The following is a 20,334-nucleotide window of genomic DNA, read 5'->3' as shown; positions in this document are numbered from 1 at the left end:
AAGTTTACCTGTTTGTCTTAGCAAAGCCCCTTTCCAACTAGCCAGCTTTCTTTGAAATCTATCAATCAAACTAGACCAAAAAGAGTCCGGAGCAGGTCCCACACACAAGGGCAGACCCAAATATGAATCAGGGAGGACACCCATCTTACATCCCAAAATATTATTAATCTTCATTTTTCTATGCTTCGGAGTATTCATGAACAATATAGAAATTTTAGAGAGACTGAATTTTTTCCCTGATCCTTTCTCGTAAGTATCAAGAGTAACCTTAATATTATTTTCTTTTTTAATCAAACTTTCTCCCATCAGTATCGTATCATCAACAAATTGCTGGTGGGAGAAAATAGTAGCTTCAGATGAAGTCGCAAACCCCTCAGATTACTCTTCCTAACATTTCTCTAGATAATTTTGTTGAAAGATTCACTCATTAGAATAAAGAGGAACATGGATAAAGGATCTTCCTGTCTAATGCCCATCGACACCAAAAGAAACCAGACACCGAACCATTGATGAAAACCAAAAATTTGGGAGTGGTAACACACTGATTGACAAGCTAGATGAAATGGTTACCAAAACCAAAAGCTTGGAGCACTTTAAACTAGAAAATTCCAATTAACCCGATCATAACCTTTGAGGAGATCCAACTTCAACAAGAAGCCTGACTTCTTATTGACAGACAAGGAATGGATATTCTAATGTAAAACAATAATAGAGTCCAAAATCTATCTCCCGGGAACAAAACCATTCTAATGCTTCAAAATCAAAGAGGGAAGCAAGATTTTAAGCCTACACACAATGATCTTGGTAAAGATTTTATAGATCGAGTTACATAAACTAATGGGTTTGAAGTCCTAAAAGGAACCGACATCAAGTTTCTTAGGGATCGGGATAAAGAAGGTAGCATTTAGTTCCTTAAGAAGGGATTTGGACCCAAAGAACTCTCTAGTAGCATCCACAACATCCAAACCAATAATTTACCAAAAAGTTTGAAAAAAAAAAATAGGGAAACCATCAGGGCCAAGGACTTTATTACCTTCAAAGTTAAAAACCACATCTCTAACCTCATCATGAGAAGGGATCCTAGTTAGCTCCTTGTTCATATCATGGGAGATGGTTCATCTAAATTCTTGAAGGATCTCATCTTGAGCATTAACATCAAGGGGACCATCATCCGAAAGAAGAGTTGAGAAATATTTAATAGCTTCCTGATTCAACTCTTGCTTATCAATCCAGCCGTGATCCATAAAATTTTTATTGATTCTATTAGAGGCCCTATGTTTGAGGGTATTCATATGAAAAAACTTTTTGTTTCTATCACTGGACTTGAGCCATAATGCTCTGGACCTCTACTTCCATAATTCCTCCTCCTTAGATATGATATGATGAATCTTGGTAAGTAACTCAACTTCTTTATCCATAACCATAGGGTCATACCCAAAAAATTGAATATGAGATTGACCATCATCTAAATCCTTCTTAATCTTATCTTTTATCTAAAAAATATTGCCAAAGGAAGCTTAATTCCAGAGTTGGATATTGGACTTAATAATGTCTAGCTTCTTAGCCATTGTAAACATCGCAGTTCCTTGAATGTCAACATTCCACCAATTAGAAATCTTCTCATGAATATATAGAGATAAAAGCCACCTATTCTCAAACTTGAAGGGAAAAGCCTTTCTCCCATTCAAAGGGGATATATTCAGACAAATTGGGAAATGGTCAGAACCAATTCTGGACAACGCATTTAATGTGTATGGAGCATTACGAATCCAGTCAAGAGAAATAATACCTCTGTCTAGTCTGACTTGGATGAGGTCCTCCCCACTTCTTCTGTTGGACCAAGTGAATTTAGCCCCAAGGAGATCAAGGTCTAACAAACCCAGAAAATTGATCATATCTGCGAAGTCTTGCATACTATCATTTGAAAAAGACATTCCACTATCCTTTTCCATACCAAACAAAGGGGTATTAAAATCCCCTAATAGAATCCATTTTTCATTTGGGAAAGACATTCTAGAATTAATGATAGAGGACTAGTGCAAGTTTCTAGCACTTTTCCCATTTGGGGCATAAATATTAGAGATGGTCCAAGACGATCCATCAGATAGACTAGTAAATCTAGTGGCAATGTGATTAGGTGAGGTAAAGACAACCTTACCCAAGAGCCATCTAGGATTCCACAAAGTGGCAATACCACCAGAAGCCCATCAGCATCAGCACAATGAGTACTACACTCCCCAAAAACAACCAACTTGATCTTTTCCACTCTACACCCAGGCATTTGGGTTTATTGAAAAAGAAAAATATCTGGCTTTTGATCTCTAACCAGGTTGGATAGAAGATCATACTTGTGGGGATGATTCAATCCCCTAATATTCCATGAAATAACTTTCATTTGACTAGGTGGGGGGAAATCCCCATGTTCTGAAGAGTTCTCTGGACTCCATCAACAATGGAAACTCGACTATTCTTATATCTACTGATCGCATTGGGAGGCCTACCTACTGCCCTCAAATCAGATCCACAATCCGCCTTTTTTCTATTTTTGGTCTTAACACCACTAAAAACTAGTGTTAATAAATGACCAGTTGGGGAGTTCCTCTTTTTATGCTTAAGTTTACCTCAATAAAAGGATTTGGGTTATCATCATCTTGGGACACATCATCAGTATTGATTGCATCTGATAAATTTCCAATTTCAACAACAAGGTGGATGGAAGGATCCACAACCCTAAGATCCTCCATCATAGACTTATCCCCATTAGAAATCTCCTCAGGCTTCAAACTTTTCCATGCCCCCCCTTCCTCATGCAAGGGTTCCAGGATTGAAGGATTTGGAACTGGATCATCCTAAGAACCCAAGATATTATTCAATCCATCCATACATGGAGATGGATCCAAAGATGGGGGCACCACCAGATCCACCTCCATTATCTCATTTTTCTTCTTCCAAACCCTCTTAGGAATAGGCTTAGAAGGGAATTCCTTGGCCCAATGACCAAATTTTTTACAATGAAAGCAAACAAAGGGAATAGATTCATACTCAACTTTCTGAACCCATCTTCCCAACTTAGAGAAGAGTTCAACCTTCTTCGGAAAATTAGCATATTGTTTAACATTCACATATATTCTGGCATACACCGGACACCTGTTCGTAGAGGTCATAGGGTCAACTAAAAGGAGCTTACCAAAGCAGGAAACAATACCAACAAAGATTTATTCACCCCAAAACTCCATAGGAAAACTTGGTAGCCACACCCAAATAGGGGCCTTATTACATTCCCATTCCTTTGGGTTAACACCTGGTTCCCATTTCTTGAGAGCCAACGATGATTTGACTAACATCTAGGGACCCCCACTAAAACAGATCGAAGTTCCTCCTCATAGGAAAAGGAGAATGAGAAAAACCCATTAGACATAGCTACCACATCAATCTGACCCTTTCCCTCCCATTCACAGGATACCCAATCCCTAACAACTTCAATATTAGGTCGAGGGCCAATAAGCTTTCCAACCAAGATAGAGGCCAGATTATCCATATTCCTTTCCACAATACAATCTGGAATAGAAATGGAATAAGAACCAGACTTTGGGTCCACTTTATGGGGAATAGGTGTAATAGCCTTGTCTTTGAGGTTTTACCCAAATAAAGTAGACCATTTTCTATTACAATCCAGAGAAACCGGTTTTCTAAGATTCTCTACTGACTTTCTAGGACCCTCCCCACCACAAGGTAAAACAGTAAAGTCAACTTTTTCGATTGGTGGTACTAGCAAGGTGCCCCCATCCCAAAACACATTGAGACTGTTATCAGAAGCTTCAAATTTCATTTCTCCCGTGGTGGAAATCATGTGGGAATCTCTAAAACCTTCATCACCCGATCTTCCTGCTCCATTTGAATTCAAACCAGTCGCTCCCGCTATTCCCACCTCTCCAGCCGCTCCCATGTTTCCAAAAAGTTTTAATCATCCACACAATTCTATCTTTTCACTTTCTACTAATTGTTGTGATTTTCTATACACTTAAATAACAATGGTTTAATAATTTGCATCTAGGTAGTTTATATAGAGAACCATCAAATTCAACAAGCTTGAGACATGTGGACTTAGGAAAGTTAATGGCTGCCATACTTTTTAACCAATTGATAAAGTTCAAGAGAGACTTGTATTCCAAAATATATTTTAGGCTAACTCACATCCAACATGATAGATGAATGATTAACTCTTATAAAACCATTACTTTTAGCATCCCTCTAAAGATGTAGACAATAATAATCTATTATTGTATAATTATCAAACACTCAACATGTATAAAGACCAAACCAATCTTTCATAATTGCAATAGTATTAAATATATGTGAGGAGATATAGAAAAAGATTGATGTTTACAGAAAATTACTAATTAATCATTCAAATGGTAACGTGTTATTTTTCCCCAATTAATATATAATGAATCACACCTACTTGTAAGGATGAATTGACACATCCAAAATTTTGAAACATATTGTATTTAATCTTGATAACTCTACTAAAAAAAGTAATTATATTGAACATTCCTACAAACTTGCCTCTACAAGATTGTTTATAAATTTAAGAGTTTCCTTATCTAGGTACTTATTAATTTTTTAAAGAAATATTGTTTATCGTGGTGTCATTTATTTCATAAAATACCAATTATCTATTTCAACATCTACACTTACAAGCATATGTCTTAAAGGAAATATGAGAAGGATGATTTTATTGGGACCATCAAGCTTGAGAACCACCTATCATCAATATCCTTAAGTTCTTTAGTGTTAGGTTGGTAATACGAAATGCATTTGAACACTAAGTTTTCTCACATTAGATAGCTACCAAAAAAATATCAATATGAGGTAAACAAATAGACAAAATTATCTTCATTATTAGTTACCTGAGGTTTTTTACTATTCTTCCACAAAAATATTTCGTGTCAATGTGTCCAAGGTAACCATCTCCAACCTCATATTTAATAAAGTATGATGAGAATAACATGTTTACAACCTTGGTATTAACACTAAATTTTGGGAGGATTTAAGATTAAACAAATATAATGAGATAATATTTTGAGGAGTCTTTGTTACATGAAATAAAAAAATGTAGGTTATGTATAACTTAAATCATGGATAATTGAAGTTCATTTAGAGATACATGGAGAAAAAAGTCAATGGGATAATCGGAATAGGAATAAATTTCAAATAATTTGGTATCTCAATAGTTTAAATATCCTCAAATTCATTATAAAATGAATCATTATGGAATCTTACCTCCAAGTAACAAGAATAATTAATAAAACCAATGATGACTGACAATAATGAGCTGTAGCTACAATATTCATCTCTTTAAAATGTCTATAGATATAAAAGGGGACATAGGTTCTTAATGTATATTAAGTTAGTTATTTTAATCACCTTCTAACCTTTAATGAGCTCATAATTTGGTGAAAACATAAAAAAAAATAGTTGATCAAGCACTTATTATACCATTGCAAACCTTATCACATTATTGATAATTATTCAAACTTGTAAAGTAATTGATAAATATAACTTTGGAAGAATCCATTGAACTTGTGAGAAGTTCGCAAACCTATATAATTACTGATAATTAAAACTCTAAAATATTTAACCATACTTTAAATATATTCGCATTTAGTCAAGTGAACTATTGGAGTTGATAGAGAGCCCAACAACTTCTAGAAATCAACTACAACAAAAAACTATCACATGAAAACATAAAATTATATTGATGTTCTAATGTAACCTTGCAAAGAGAATGGATCCAAAAGAGCATTTATATGCACATAGAATGAAATGATTACAATGAATAATCAATCTCTATGAAAAGAAGAATGGACCCTAGATCAAACCTTAGGTGAGGTTTATATTAGACTATGTTGAATGCATTCTCATTATATGCAATGATACAACATTACCTATAGTTAGCTAAACATAATGGTATATAAAGAACTCCTAATTTTAGCTTAAATGAGTAAAGTGAAAGGGTCCTGATAATTAATTAATTATTTTGACATTACCTTTATCCTCCAATAACCCCATTAAGATCAATCTAGGTTGAAGGTAATAACTAACAAAGAATACGATGATCGATGCATTCATGTGTCCCTAGTGGATGGTTTGATGAGGTATTATCTACAAGAAAATGAAATCTCTCATATCTAGAGAAAATAATTAAAGTATGTGGGTGAAAATTCCTCTCTAAAAAGAGAGAAAATGAACTAAATGCACAAGTGAAAGAAACAATGATTTTCTAACTTGCTAATATTCACCAATTGTCTAATTGTTAAAATTTGTGAATCAAAGTTTGGCTAATAGTTCAAGCTTTAGGGAAACCTAAATCACCACATGATTATAATATTTTGTTTTAGTCTTATTTAAATTACTTGGGAATTTATTTTATTAAAAACTTTAAATAAAATTTTTGCAAGAATATTCAATTCATGATGAGATTAGATTTGTCTTAAAAGTTATCTTGTGAATATAAATTGATTCACCAATAATATATCACAATTATTAGCTACTTTAGGTTTATATCAGCCATCTTTTAAATTTGTCATCATTTATTTATAATATAATATAATAACACTTATTGTATCCCATGAGGTAAAATGTACCTCCAATTTGTAATGCTCATACGGAATGAAATTGCTTTTGTATTGTTGATTTTGACAAACATAAATAGTATAAAAGAAATTTTAGGCCCCATGAGCATTACAAAATATGAGTACATAATGAAGAAATTATCAACTGGTGGAGAGGAAAGTGCCTAGATAAGGTAAGTATCTGACCCCTTAAAAATGGTTGTTCCTTGCTTGTATGTGTGAATTTGTACTTAAAGCATGGAATTTTACATGGAAGCCCTAATTTTTTACAAAGGCATTAGTTTTAGTAAGATAAACTGGAGCTCAAAATTTGATCTCATGAAATGTAAGATAAATAAATCAATGAAATGGTTGAGCTTAGTGGGGTTACTGACTGAATACTAGGGTGGGGATGCCATTATTAGAATAGGGGATGCTTTGAGTTCGTTTATAGGAGTGGATGAGGACTTCCTAAATGGGAAAACAAGGGATATAGCTAACATATGTGAGAGATTGACATGGATTTAGGGGTATATAATGAATTGGAGATAATTACAGATGGGGGTGGATGGAAGAAGGAAGATAGCTCGTTATATGAAAACCATCCGGAGACTTTTTTGTCAAGAGAGAAAATGCAAGCCAAATCTTTAAACCCCCATGGAGTAAGTGAAGATGTAGGGTTTCTTGAATAGGAAGAGATGATAACAGACAGGTTAGACCTAGTAGAGATCCCTTCCAATAAATGTAAATTGGTATCCCTAATACCATTAATAAGGGAGGATCAATAGGGAAACACCCAGACAAAAATAGAAACAACAACCCACCTTGCACAAGACATAAATAGGGAGGTGGAGCTAGTCATCCTCTTAAAGGACACATAAGATTTAAGATAGACTATATGCGAATATTTGGAGGAAGTCAGATAGACAAAAGGAAGTGTACAAGATAGGAGAGAAGAGGAGGAAAGGATGGATGGTGATATAATAAGAAAGGGAATTGATGTTCAAGGGATGGTGTCTTCAAAGATGCATCCAAATCAAAGAGGTCTAAATGGGGAAGGAAATGAGGAAAGGTTTCGGATGGTAGAAGAAGTCCTTAGGAGAGATAATGGAAATAAAGGGAAGACAATATCTATGGAGAATCCAAGTGATGGAGAAGAAGAGGAAGAGTACAAGGAGCTGGAATTTATAGAAGCAATGAGGGTATCAGAAAGGATGCTGGAACAGATCAATTCAAGGATTAAGGGGTATAGTATCATGGCGAAAATGCATAGGAAGAGAGCCTCAAACAAAACTGGAATGCATATTATTGCAAAACAAGATCATAAAAGGAAAAAGAAAATTATCAAAATCTTTAGTAAGGAGCTTAACTTTCCCCAATATAAATGAAGATCATCACATGGAATATTAGGGGCATTAATGCCCCTAACAAATGGTGTATGAACAAGTGCGAAATTGATAAAACAAAAGAAGATATATGTCTTGTACAAGAAACCAAGATAAGAAAGAAGGAAAGTGAAATAAGACTCAATAATCAGAAACAATGGAGGGAATTTTGTTAGATCAAAAGGTGCATTGAGGGAACTAGGGGTTATATGGAACCCTTTTAAAGCAGATTGCCTAATAGTGGAAGAAAATAAATGTTGGATTACATTAAAGTGCATAATGTTACAGACAAATGAGGTTTTTTATATGGTTAATGTATATGGTCCAACTCAAACAATACAGAAAGAGGAACTATGGGAATTGTTAAGATACAAGCTAGAAGAGCTAAGAGGTGAAAGGATCCTACTAGCAAGGGATTTTAATGCTATGAGAAAAAATTAGGATAAATTGGGTGGTTTAAGGAAAATTTCAATGGTGCAACTAGATCTCCAAAAATTCATTGATAACAACAACCTCAAAGACATGTAGGTGATAATGGGATATATGTACATGGACTAACCGAAGGAAAGGCTTCACCAATATAGTAGAAAGGCTAGATAGATTTCTATCAGTGGGTAATTGGGATAGTCAAATGCAGTTTTATGAAGTCTTAGTGCTCCAATTCATAGGCTCATATCATTATCATGTTCAATTAAATTCAACTCAAAACATTTACTCTACATGAATCCCATTCAAATTTGAAAACATGTGGTTAAGGGATTCAAATCTAGAGACCTTGATTGCAAAATGGTGGAATGAGTTAAACCGAAGAGATCAAACATATATGTTCCAACTTAATAGTAAGTTAAAGTATATCAAGGAGAACTTGAAAGACTGGAATAAAAGCCATTTCAAGAATATCTTTCAATAAAAGTTTTGACTAGAAAATGAGTTAACTGCATTTAATGAGACAATTATTATGAAAGGAATAGGATTAGAGGAATATGAAAGAGAAAAGTATTTAAAGGTAGAGTTTTTTGAACCAATGGGAAGAGAAGAATGGTATTGGAGACAAAAATATACGGAGGTCTGACTTCACGAAGGTGATAGGAATACAATAGAAAATAAGGAAAGATGCAGATTTATGGAAAATTAAAAGCGCAGATGGATCGAAGACTCAATCATTGGAGGAAGTAAACTTGGAGGTAGTAAGAATTTTTGAATAAATATTAAACAAAGAAAGCCCTTGCATACAACAGTATGAAAGGAATTATTAGATGCAATCTCTAGAATTACCATTGATCATGACAATAAAGAGATGCATAAGAAGATACGTTGGGAATAAGTTAGAGATGTTGTTTCCAGATGAATCTGGAAAAGGTTTCGAGGCTAGATGGTTTTCTAGCCAGTTTTTATCAATACTTCTGGGATATTATAGGTGAGGATGTCTACAAATCAGTGGAGGAATCAAGGAATAAATGGATAATTTTAAGGGAAATCAACCACATTCTTAGTCTTGATTCTGAAGAAGAATATGGTAAACTCAATGAATGATTTTAGGGCAATAGATCTATGTAATACAACATAAAAAAGCATCTCCAAAATCATTGCTAATAGACTTAAAATAGTTCTAAGCTCTATAATTCCAGAAGAACAAAGCACCTTTTCTCCCAGAAGATTAGTAGTGGAAGGTTTAATAATAACCCATAAAGCAGTACATTTAGAAAGGAAGACGAAACAAGAAGAAATGATTATCAAATTATACATCATGAAGGCCTATGAAGCAGTGGATAAAGAATTTTTAAAAGAAATCCTAGTGAAATTTGGTTTTAGCAAAAATGGATAGCATGGATTAATAGTTGCATTTCCTCTCCAAATTTTTTGGTTCTTATGAATAGAGAAACACATGGTTTCTTTAGCACAAGAAGAGGAATCAGACAAGGAGACCCATTATCTCTTTTTCCTTTTATTATAATGGTATACAAGTTTTAGTGACATGTATCCATAAAATTAGAGAGAAGAGTAGTGGGTGTGGAGTAAAGGTAGTTGTAGTTTTAGGCCCAATAACTCATCAACAGTTTCTAGATGATACAATTTCCTTTAGTCATTCATGTAGAAAAGAAGCAAAAGGGATTAAATCCCTCCTCAATAGATATTGTACTGCCTTGCATCAACAAATCAAGTAGAATAAAACCGAGGTGTTCTTTCTCAATACTCAATGGAGTGTTTAGAGAGACCTTACAAGGATTCTAAATCTCAAGGTGGCTAATTTTCCAAGGTAAATTTCTTGGTATCCCACTTTTTGATGGTATCAATAAAAAAGTGTATTCAAAGAATTCAATTAACAGATATGCAGATAAGATGGGTTCCTAGAAAGTTAAATAGCTATCATCTTCTTGAAGATTATTAATGATTAATTCTATTCTTTCAGCTCTTCCTCTCTACTCTATGTCATGCTTAAAAAATCCAAATGCTGTTGAGGCGGAACTGAATAAATACTAACAAGATTTTTTTGGAATGGTGTTAGTGACCAAAACAAAGTTCCCCTAATTGAATGGGAAAAAAATTTACAAACAAAAAAAGGTGGGTGGAGCAAGCTTGAGACAATTAGTCTTGATGAACTTAGCAATGGGAGAAAAACTAGTATGGCACCTTTGTACCAATGGAGATTAAAAATCGGTGAAACTTTTAAGAAGAAAGTATCTAAACAATAATGATCCTATTAGTATTCAAAGAGTCAGGGATCCCCCTAGGGGATAAACTATATGGAACTACATCCTGGAGTGTAGGGATATCATAATGAGGCATGTGACATGAGAAATAGGGGATGATTGTAATTCTTCTTTCTAGTTTGATTCATGAAATAATTATAAAACCTTAGATATCTCCCCAAATCTAGAGGTGATAAAGAGATAAACAATGTCAAAGTGGGGTCATAGAATGAAATATTGTGGGATGATAATAGAGAAGAATGGTACTGGGATTTGGCAATAGAAACCCCTCGATAATCTAGAGGCCCCAAGACAACAAAAGGAAAAATTGAAGGATGTCCTCAAATAGAGATGGGTGGTCCCTTCCAATGAACAAAATGGTATTATATGTTGTGGCTCTAGAACTAGATCTTATAAAGTTAATTTAGGTTATTAAAGCATAGAAGATGTCATGGAGAAAGTTGAATAGCCATGTAAATTATTCTAGAGGAAACATTGCATTCTGAAAGTAGGGGTCTTTTTTGTATTTTCTATCTAAGAGAAGGTTCTCACTCAAGACCATCGAGAAAAAAAAGGAATTCAAGGAGCAAGTAGATGCATTCTCTAAAAAATGAATAATGAAACAATAGATCATATATTCTTAGATTGTCCCTATTTGAGGGAATGTTTGGACCACTTTCTGGGAAAGATAGATTTGTAATGTGCTATCCCCCAACACTTGCTAACCCGGTTCAAAATATGGAATGGATATAATAAGAAAGGTCTATTTGAAATCCTATGGAAAGTTATTCCTTCAATTGTAATTTGGGAGATTTGGAAATAAAGGAATAGGAGGATTTTCCAAGACAAAGAAATGCCAAGAAAAATTCTTTGCCAGAAGGTGGAGGATAAAATAGTGGATTTGGTTAATATAGCTGCCAAAGAAAAAATGAGTTAGAAAAATATTTTCAGTTTATGGGATGATGGAATGACCAAAAATTTTAAAGGATTAATTATTTCCAAGGGCAAGGATGGAGGCAAAAGTAAGGATTTAAAAGTTAGAAGAGAGAATATCAAATGGGCTCCTCCATAAGAGGGTTGGATAAAAATTAATTTTGATGGAGTAGCAAGAGGAAATCTAGGTGAAGGGGGAATGGGTTGCATTGCTAGGGATGAAGGAGGAAATATAATAGTAGAAGACTCTAAAGCTATAGGTGTGACAACAAACAACTTAGTAGAAATAAGAGCTTCTTTGATAGGATTACAATTCGACTTTAAGATTGGAGTTAAGAGAATCCACTTGGAAGATGATTCTAAGATTGTAGTAATGCATTTCAAAAAAATAGATCTCCAAACTGCATGATGGAGAAATGACTAATCCCAATCTATGATTTAATTACGAAACTAGAAGATTTTAGAATTGCACATGTCTGTCAAGAAGGGAATGCTGAGGCAAACAAACTAGATAAAAAGACAGTAAAGACTTTTTCACTCTTTAAATGTTTGAGAATTTATTATATAGGTTGGAATTAACAAGTCTTTCATATTTTAAATTTTGTTTGTTTGAAATGTAGCCAGTGAATCTGTTCAAATTTAAAATGTCATTAATATGTAAAATGAACAATTGAGCAGGTGGAATGTGGTTACCAGTTGATGGGACATTTTTTTTTCTCAAGGAGGTGTATTTCTCTGTGAAATGTCCATAAGATAATTGGTTATTAGACTAGGAAAGTTGGTGGGGGATAAAAATAGAGATAAATTAGTAGGTGATGTGATAGGGAATAGCTAAAGTGGAATCATGAGCCTTCAGGTTAGTTTTCTCGAACTTTTAAAGACTAAAAATTATGATGAAGTTTTTCAATAAATATTCAAATTAGAAGTGGAAGGCCAGGATATCACTCAAAATTAGATGTTCTTTGAAAACAGACTTGAATTTATATTAAATATTAAAGAGGTTTTGTGAAGTATCTAGAAAAGGTCCTTATCAATAACTATCTTTGTTCACTTGGCTACCCCAGAACAACAATAACTATCTTTGTTCACTTGGCTACCCCAGAACAATCATATCAATGGAGACCCCAATTGGGGTACTGGCAAATAGGAGGCATATGGCTTTTCTAGGTGAAATTTATGGTAAGAGATTAAACACCATTTTGAGATATAAACATCCTTTGGTTATTCATGTGATCAAATCTTTGTTGGGAGAGGAGTTTGTAATGACAAATCACATATATTTCATTAATGTTTTTGGCCATAGTTTTAGATAGGGTTTGAGTAAAGAGATGGTCAGGAATTTAAGTAAAGTAATATTTAAGAGTTAGGTCCTTGGTGGTTTGGACAATGTTTTATTAAATTATGAGGACTTTTGGATACCCCTACCAAAGGATTTTGACAAACAAATTGTGGAACTCCCAAAACTTCCTATAATTATTCTAAAGGATGACAAGGAGACGACTATATGAAATATAAATTTTCTTTTCAATTGGACAAATGTAGTGTTTAATGTATCCCTAGACTAGATTTTGACATACATACACCATTAAGGCCTTGAGGAGAAGTTCCAGCAAATCAACATGGATAAAGAAACCCCTGAGGATGAAGGAAAGCTGGATACAAAAGAAGGTTAGAAACATGGAATTTTCCCATTTCCTTTAGTAGTGTCATCTTAAATGAACCCCTATTTTTGGTATAATTGTAGGTGGTTTGTGATATAATAGTAGTGAGTAGTTTTCTATGAGGGCAACGCAAGGCCTTTATGCATCAGTTTATGTAGTATTTGGAGTCCTAAGAGTTTAACAAGAAGATTATTGTGGGAAATTCAAGGCCTTTTTGTATAGGAACATATAATGTCTATCCTTCTAAAAATGGATAGATGTCTTGCATTATTTGGTAGATGTTTATCTCAGTTTGAGTGAAGAATTTGAACTAAGCCTAAAAATGGCAGATTCTTTATTTATCATTTTTAGTAGTCTGAACTTGATTTATTGCTTATATAATTTGAATGAAGGGGATTGGCCCTATCCAATAGTTTAATTATAAAAAAAACAAAACTATAGGTACATTTTATCTCATTGAATACAATGAGGGTTGTTAGATTGTGTTTTAAATTAATAACAAAAACTAAATATTATAGTGTACCCCTAAACCAATCAATGGATTCCACCATCAGACCTCTACATTCCTATCAGAGTTTTATTTTTTTAAATAAAATGATTCATCATGGTAATTAATATATTTTCTTATTATGATCCAAGATTTGCCTATAATTTCTAGAAAAAACTTGTTATTTAAGAAATTGTCCAATAACAATTATATTTTTTTCATAAAAAAAAAAGGAAGGAAAGCTGCACCAATATAAATTATTTTTCTTCCCAATAAAATGAAAGATTTGCCAAAATCTAATATCTTTTTTGAGGGGAGGGGGGGGGCTTCCTTAAAGTTATACATAGAAAGAAATATAGAAGTGACATTCAATAAGATCCCCCAAGGACTGCTATTACATAAGTACATTGAATGTCTCCCTAATAAGAGAGACAAAAATTAGAATATGAATCCCTCCATAAAGGAGTATCTTCTACATGTCAATTATGAAAGACTAATAATAGAACACAATCCACTTCTTGCCAAAAATATTTATCCTTGTAGGAGGAAACATATCCGATGTTGATTAGAGAAGCCATTCCCATAACTTGTATGAATGCAAAACCCAAATCTGAATAATGTGTGCCTCTAAAAACTACTTAAATGTAAACGTGACACAATGAGATGACGTCAATCTAGAATCTCAGAAACTTGTGAAAGCTCCAAATACAATGATAGTGGCTCTGGTGCAAGAGCACCCAAAGACACAAAGGAAGACACAATTCAAGTCTAAAAGAGCCTAATATCACCCATGAGGTAAAAATGATCATCTGTAATAGGTTGATAGGTTTGTGAGTCAATAAGACCCAATTGATGAAAAACATTGTCATGGTTGCATTTTATAAGCCACCATGGATAAACGACCATGTGGGTTAGTAGGGGTCTAGGCATGAGTTAGGCAAATAAATATTGGTCTTAGAAACATTAGACCAATCCTTGGAATAGGTCATATACACCTTGGAGTTGCCAAATTTGAAAAGTGCAAGTTGACAACTTTTGTTGTCATTGCAAAATGTTGTAAAAAGGGATAACTAATCCTCCAATGGTTCCAAAGTTTGAAAAGAGGTTGGAAACCATTAGGCGGGATATGTTATACCCACTTGGATCGATTCAAGGTTTTTGTTGGTGTATTTATTGAAGTTGATGATGTTTTGGAGTTTGGAGCAATACAATATACTTGAAGTTTTCTGAAATTTTATGTTTTTGTTGTCCATTTCTGGTTAGTACGGATTGGTGGATGTCTGAAACCAATTGGATGAGTTAGGGAAATCTCTTACCTTTCATTTTAATCAAGTTTGATGTTCTTTAACAATCGGGTTATAGGGATCCATCCAAATCTAACCAGAATGGTCACAAACCCTACCGACACCTAGGGTTTCACTGTAAAGATGCCCTTAATCTGACATTTTCACCAGAGGACAAAACAACTTATGGGGAAAATGTTAGAAGGGAAATTGTATCATTCTAGTTTAGTTTTGGTTTGTAGGGAGGCTCCAAGGCTAAAGAGATTGAATTGACCCTGTGCGAGCATCTCTACATGACTCCTTGTACTGTAGAAGTGGAAATCACTTGCAGAAGATAAAGAAGATGGGATCAAGTCTTGAAATCTTGGATTTGGTGGTTTGACACCTTCACCCACCTTGTAGAGGTGTTGGTTTAGTCAAGGGACTAATACAAGGGGTACTTTCTTTGTAAATTAGGCCTAATTGGCTTAATTAGGTCTGGAGGGAAAGTAAGGGTACAAACCTTTCAACTTATGGTTAGAGTATAAGCTTTTGGGGAATTGTGTAACTAGATAAAGGGTATGTGAATCTACCTTTAGGTTGTCTCATCCTTTGTAATTTTGGTAAGCTGTGTTTGGAAAACTCAACCTATAGGGCTACTAGACAATAGGACAGTTGTGAGGCAAGTATTCCCTAACACATATGATAGCCAAATTTTATGGGTGTTTTGTGTTGGTTGGACCACCAATAGACAAAACCCAATAGGTTTCCATCCCAGTGGTACCAAAAGGTACTAAACCAGTTCACACAAGGGTAGAGTGTCTTCATCATACTGATATTGGAAGAGACTAAATCGATATGGATCTGGTCACACAAATTGCTGTGTGAGTTGAGCATTTGGTAGGTGTGTTGTTCACACCTTGAACAAACAAAAAAACTTGTTTTGGACATAGTAGTTGTGGGCAAGAGAAGGTTTTCACCTAGTTTGTTTCCTGGCTCTGCATCAGGCTTCCTAGTAATGATGTGGCTATAATGAAAGAGGAGATGAATGGTCTTTGTTTACAATAATTTATAAATAACCATAGATACTTCAAAATATAGTCTGAATAGTTAAATCCACATATGTTCAAAAGTAATTATTATTATTGTTAATATATAAAATTGTGTAAATAGAATTGTATTTTTTTTATATTGATAAAAATAGGTTTAGTTCAAGGCTTACAGTGAAGTTTCCAAAAGGTAGATGGTAATTCAAATAAAATTATTTGTAATATAAATTTTCATATATTATATATTAGACATTGCATTGTACTTTTTATTAATTAATTTGAGTTTACACATTGCTCAAAACAACACTTAATATATAATTATAAAATTAGTAGACAATAATATTTATATGTCTAGCGAGATGACCCCACAACTCGATGCCCATGTGTCCCACACATAGGCAATGGGGAGATAAGGTGATGCCTGAGCGTGGAAGACAGGGCAACACAAGGAGATATAGGGGTGTTATTGCCAAGCAAATATGAGGATGAGACCCCTCAAAAATGTGGTCTCACTGGTTCATAGCTCCAGTCAAAAGAGATTCAGATTTGACCCATTACCAAACAAAAATAAATAAAAAATTATAAGTCTATCAATTTGATTTCATGATATGCATTAAAAATAAATTTTCAAACAATTTAATGAACCATATAATTAGATGTTAAGATATTTGTTTCCAGCCGTTATAAAACTAAAATTAAATCTAAATAGAAGAAAAAATTTATAATTTCTTTATGTAATTTTATATAAATTATTAAGAATAATTAAACTATAAATATAAAAGAAAATTAACATTATAGACACAAACTTCTACGGAGGAATGGAATAGATGGAAGGAAGAATGCGACCAGAAAACGAATTTGAAAATTTCTAGACGGTCAGATCAAGTAAACATTTATTCCATGATTTACAGCTTCGACAGTTGTACATGCCAGTCCTAAACGACACAGATTCTCAAAAATCAGATTAATCACGACAACAATTAATTCATTGAAGGAAATATACTTTCTATAAGCTGTTTAGCAACTGTTACTATTCGTAACAATGGCAAACTCCGAGATAAAATTTCATTCAGCACTTATGCTTTGGGTGAATCCCAATATGTTATAATAAGCTGCCCAGCTTGACATGCTGCTATCAAAAGAAATATGAACAAATAAATTATGAGAACATATATTTCTGTAAAGTTTAATTAAGATGCATCCACTCCTAAGAAATCAAAGAAGGGAACATTAGCTGCATCAATGTTGTGTTGTTTCTCCAGTGTTATTTGTAAACTATCAGGGGATGACTGCTCAGCATCGGAAGTCCTTACAGCAGAAGTAATCTTCAAGATATTTAGATCTGTATATGGGATTGGTTGCTTCATTTCGTTAGTTTCATCCACAGGCTTCCTACTTATTACTCCGGAGCTCCTGTCGAAGGGCATAAATGTAAATCTAGAATTAAAATTTTGGGTGTAATTAGTACCCAGTTGACAAAATGCAGGATCATAGCATCTGTTACTATAAGCTGGTTTTGTTTGGGCGTGCTTAGCTTGTGCTAGATCCTTATCTGTATATCTATGAGGAAATGGGGTCAGATTGTCGTCATTAAACTGTGATATATTGAATTGTGCATTTGAACCTGCTGCAACTTGTTGTGTCCAAATATGGTCGGGAGTGTTAACTTGCGTTAAATCTTGTGGCTTACGAATTACAGAACCACGAACCATTGCAGGCCAGTTTAATGCTGATAATGTGGAAGATGTTGTAATGGTTGATTGTGTGGACAATAACTCTTTGAATTGCATCATGGATTCAGCATTACATCTGCTCATCATTGACTTCTTATTATTGTCAGCTTCCACACCTGATAAAGGATATTGATTTTAGTTAAAAATGAATGGCCATGAAAAATTTAGCCATCTTAAAAATCAGTTATCTTTACAGTTATAAATTGTATTAACTGCATGTCACTTTTATATGGTAATAATTTGTTATCCATAATCCTATACATGCGACACATATATTTATCAGATCTTACAAACTCATATATACCGACCTACTATATAGCTACCTTTTAACTGCAAACCTGCCTAATGGTTAAGCCCAGCGTGAGAAAACAATGAAAAAACTTATGCCCTGCTAAATACCATCGAAAATAAATATGTAATGTGAACTATTACCTCTTCGATTGATGTTTGAATTTGGTTTTTCTGGGTTGGTATTGGCTTTGCTACATGAAGTATGTATAGGGTTCTGAGGTTGTCTCCCATAATATCTCTCCATAAATGCCTTTAGAGAACTCTGCTCAATGTGCTGATCAGCAGAGAGCCTGGCATTTGCAGTTTCCTTTCTGAGAAAATCCCAAGGTTTTCGTTTGCTATAAATCCGAGATCGTTTTCTAAACTTTCTTGCCATGACGACATGCCAGTGGTTCTTTACAGCGTTGTCTGTTCTTCCTGGAAAGAGCCGGGAAATTGTAGCCCATTTGTTGCCATGTAACTTATGTGCCGTTACAAGCCTCTCCTCCTCTTCTGCTGTGAAGGGCCTACGGTTGATACGCGGATCTAGCTGATTATACCACCTCAACCTGCAGCTCTTCCCTGCACAACACCCATATCAACATTTATTCAAGGATAACACTGAATCTTTTCAAGAACTCCTATAACAGACCTGCAAGATCCAGGCCTATATTTTCATAGAAAATCATGACAATTCATTTATCAAACTAAGATCTCAATGCTATCTAAAAATGTTTATAAAGTATATAGCAATTAAGAACTCAAATAAGATTGTAGGACGATTCTCAAATAGGAATAGTTCTCATTAAAGTTAAAAGAACGAAAATTTGAAGAAATTTACCACTGAAATGTCATGTGTAATATTAAAAAGGAAAATGAAAAATCTCAAATAAAAAATATTAATGAAATTGTAAAATGATCAATTCATATCATCTTAAAGAAATTGAGGGAACTCTAACGATTGACCAAAAATAGGGACTCCCAATTTAAAACATTCCACTTACAATTAATCTCAGAATTACATTTGACAAGGCAATCCCCACCCGTATTCCATTCATAAGAAATACAAATCAAAGAAATGAAATCAAAATTTGGAAAAACAATAAATGTGAAAGATGTTTTAACACTTCCCGAAATACAAAAAATTCACCATGATTTGTGCCTCGGAAATTTTTTTTTAAGTTACCGATTGTTTCTATCTATTGTTTTTTAATATATTGAATACTACTGTGTGCTCTAATTGAAATATCATGCTTCTATAAGACCAAATCCATTATAATGAGTAAAATTACAATTGACTATTTGATGTTTAAGGAATGCTTAGAACACATATTATATGAAGTATTAGTGTAGTACCAGATCTTTCATGAAGATGGTCTGCAATAAAATTCCAGTTTTGAGGACCATACTGTTGCACAAGCTCTAGAAGCTTCGCATCTTCAGCTGGTGTCCAGTGACCCCTCTGGGATATTTTAGGCTCCAAATATTCTTTGTCTGCAAAATCAGACCTATTATAATTTGTCTCGATATTCTTATGACCAGGATCATTCATTTTTTTCCCACTATCTAAGAAACTCAGCAGTAATCTTCTTGAAAAGAAATAGAAGTTGTTGCCATGAACTTCCCGAGCAAAATGACTAAGTGCTAAGAACATAAGCTCATGAATTTAATATCAGTGGAGAGCTGCACAAGATATGATAATCTATTCTAAAACATTGACTACTCTCCAACTGGACAGAAGTTTAGCACCGGCCTAGGCATCACAGAGAAGTTTATTCACATACTAACATCCGTAAGCTCACCATGGCCATCACTAATCACTAAAGCACGTCCATTTCTTTTGTTAATTGTACACGAAACAGTTTGAGAGATGAAAGGGGCCTGTTGAGGCGGTTGGGTTCTTGGTGACCTGCCAAATCAGGCGGCTTCTACATCAAATTCACCGCCCCATTAAAAAACCACCACCTCGAAGGTGTCCACAACAAGATAATCAGCTCAGGATTTTTAGGGTTCTAGCGTAAAGTGTAAACATGGACGTTACAAACGAAAAACCCCTAAACAAAATTCAGTCCCAGAACTGATCCTTATTATGATTACCACCAATTTATCTTCTTCAACGTCTGCTTCGAATTTATGACATCAAATCACAGAATGATAGATAAAACGGTTAATAGTTACCGGAAAATGGTTAATAACAAAAGTAATAAGAATTTCATACCATGGCCATTCTTGCCACACACGTCATATCCA

At 34.1% G+C, this 20,334-nt stretch overlaps 1 protein-coding gene across 1 annotated transcript; it reads right to left on the bottom strand.

Moving 5' to 3' along the window:
* Window positions 1-17,040: 17,040 nt before the first annotated feature.
* LOC131063104 (transcription factor MYB106-like) lies at window positions 17,041-19,875 on the bottom strand. Its single transcript, XM_057996875.1, has 3 exons — window positions 19,441-19,875; window positions 18,247-18,666; window positions 17,041-17,930 (listed from the first exon to the last, which is right to left on the bottom strand). Exons 1-3 carry the CDS (start codon window positions 19,736-19,738, stop codon window positions 17,272-17,274), a joined length of 1,377 nt encoding a protein of 458 aa, XP_057852858.1. The 5' UTR covers window positions 19,739-19,875; the 3' UTR covers window positions 17,041-17,271.
* Between the last annotated feature and the right edge of the window lie 459 nt (window positions 19,876-20,334).

This window comes from Cryptomeria japonica, chromosome 11 (genome assembly GCF_030272615.1).
Source record: "Cryptomeria japonica chromosome 11, Sugi_1.0, whole genome shotgun sequence".
NCBI lineage: Eukaryota > Viridiplantae > Streptophyta > Pinopsida > Cupressales > Cupressaceae > Cryptomeria > Cryptomeria japonica.
The sequence above is the reverse complement of the archived record's forward strand: the minus strand, read 5'-3'. Positions and strand labels throughout refer to the sequence as shown.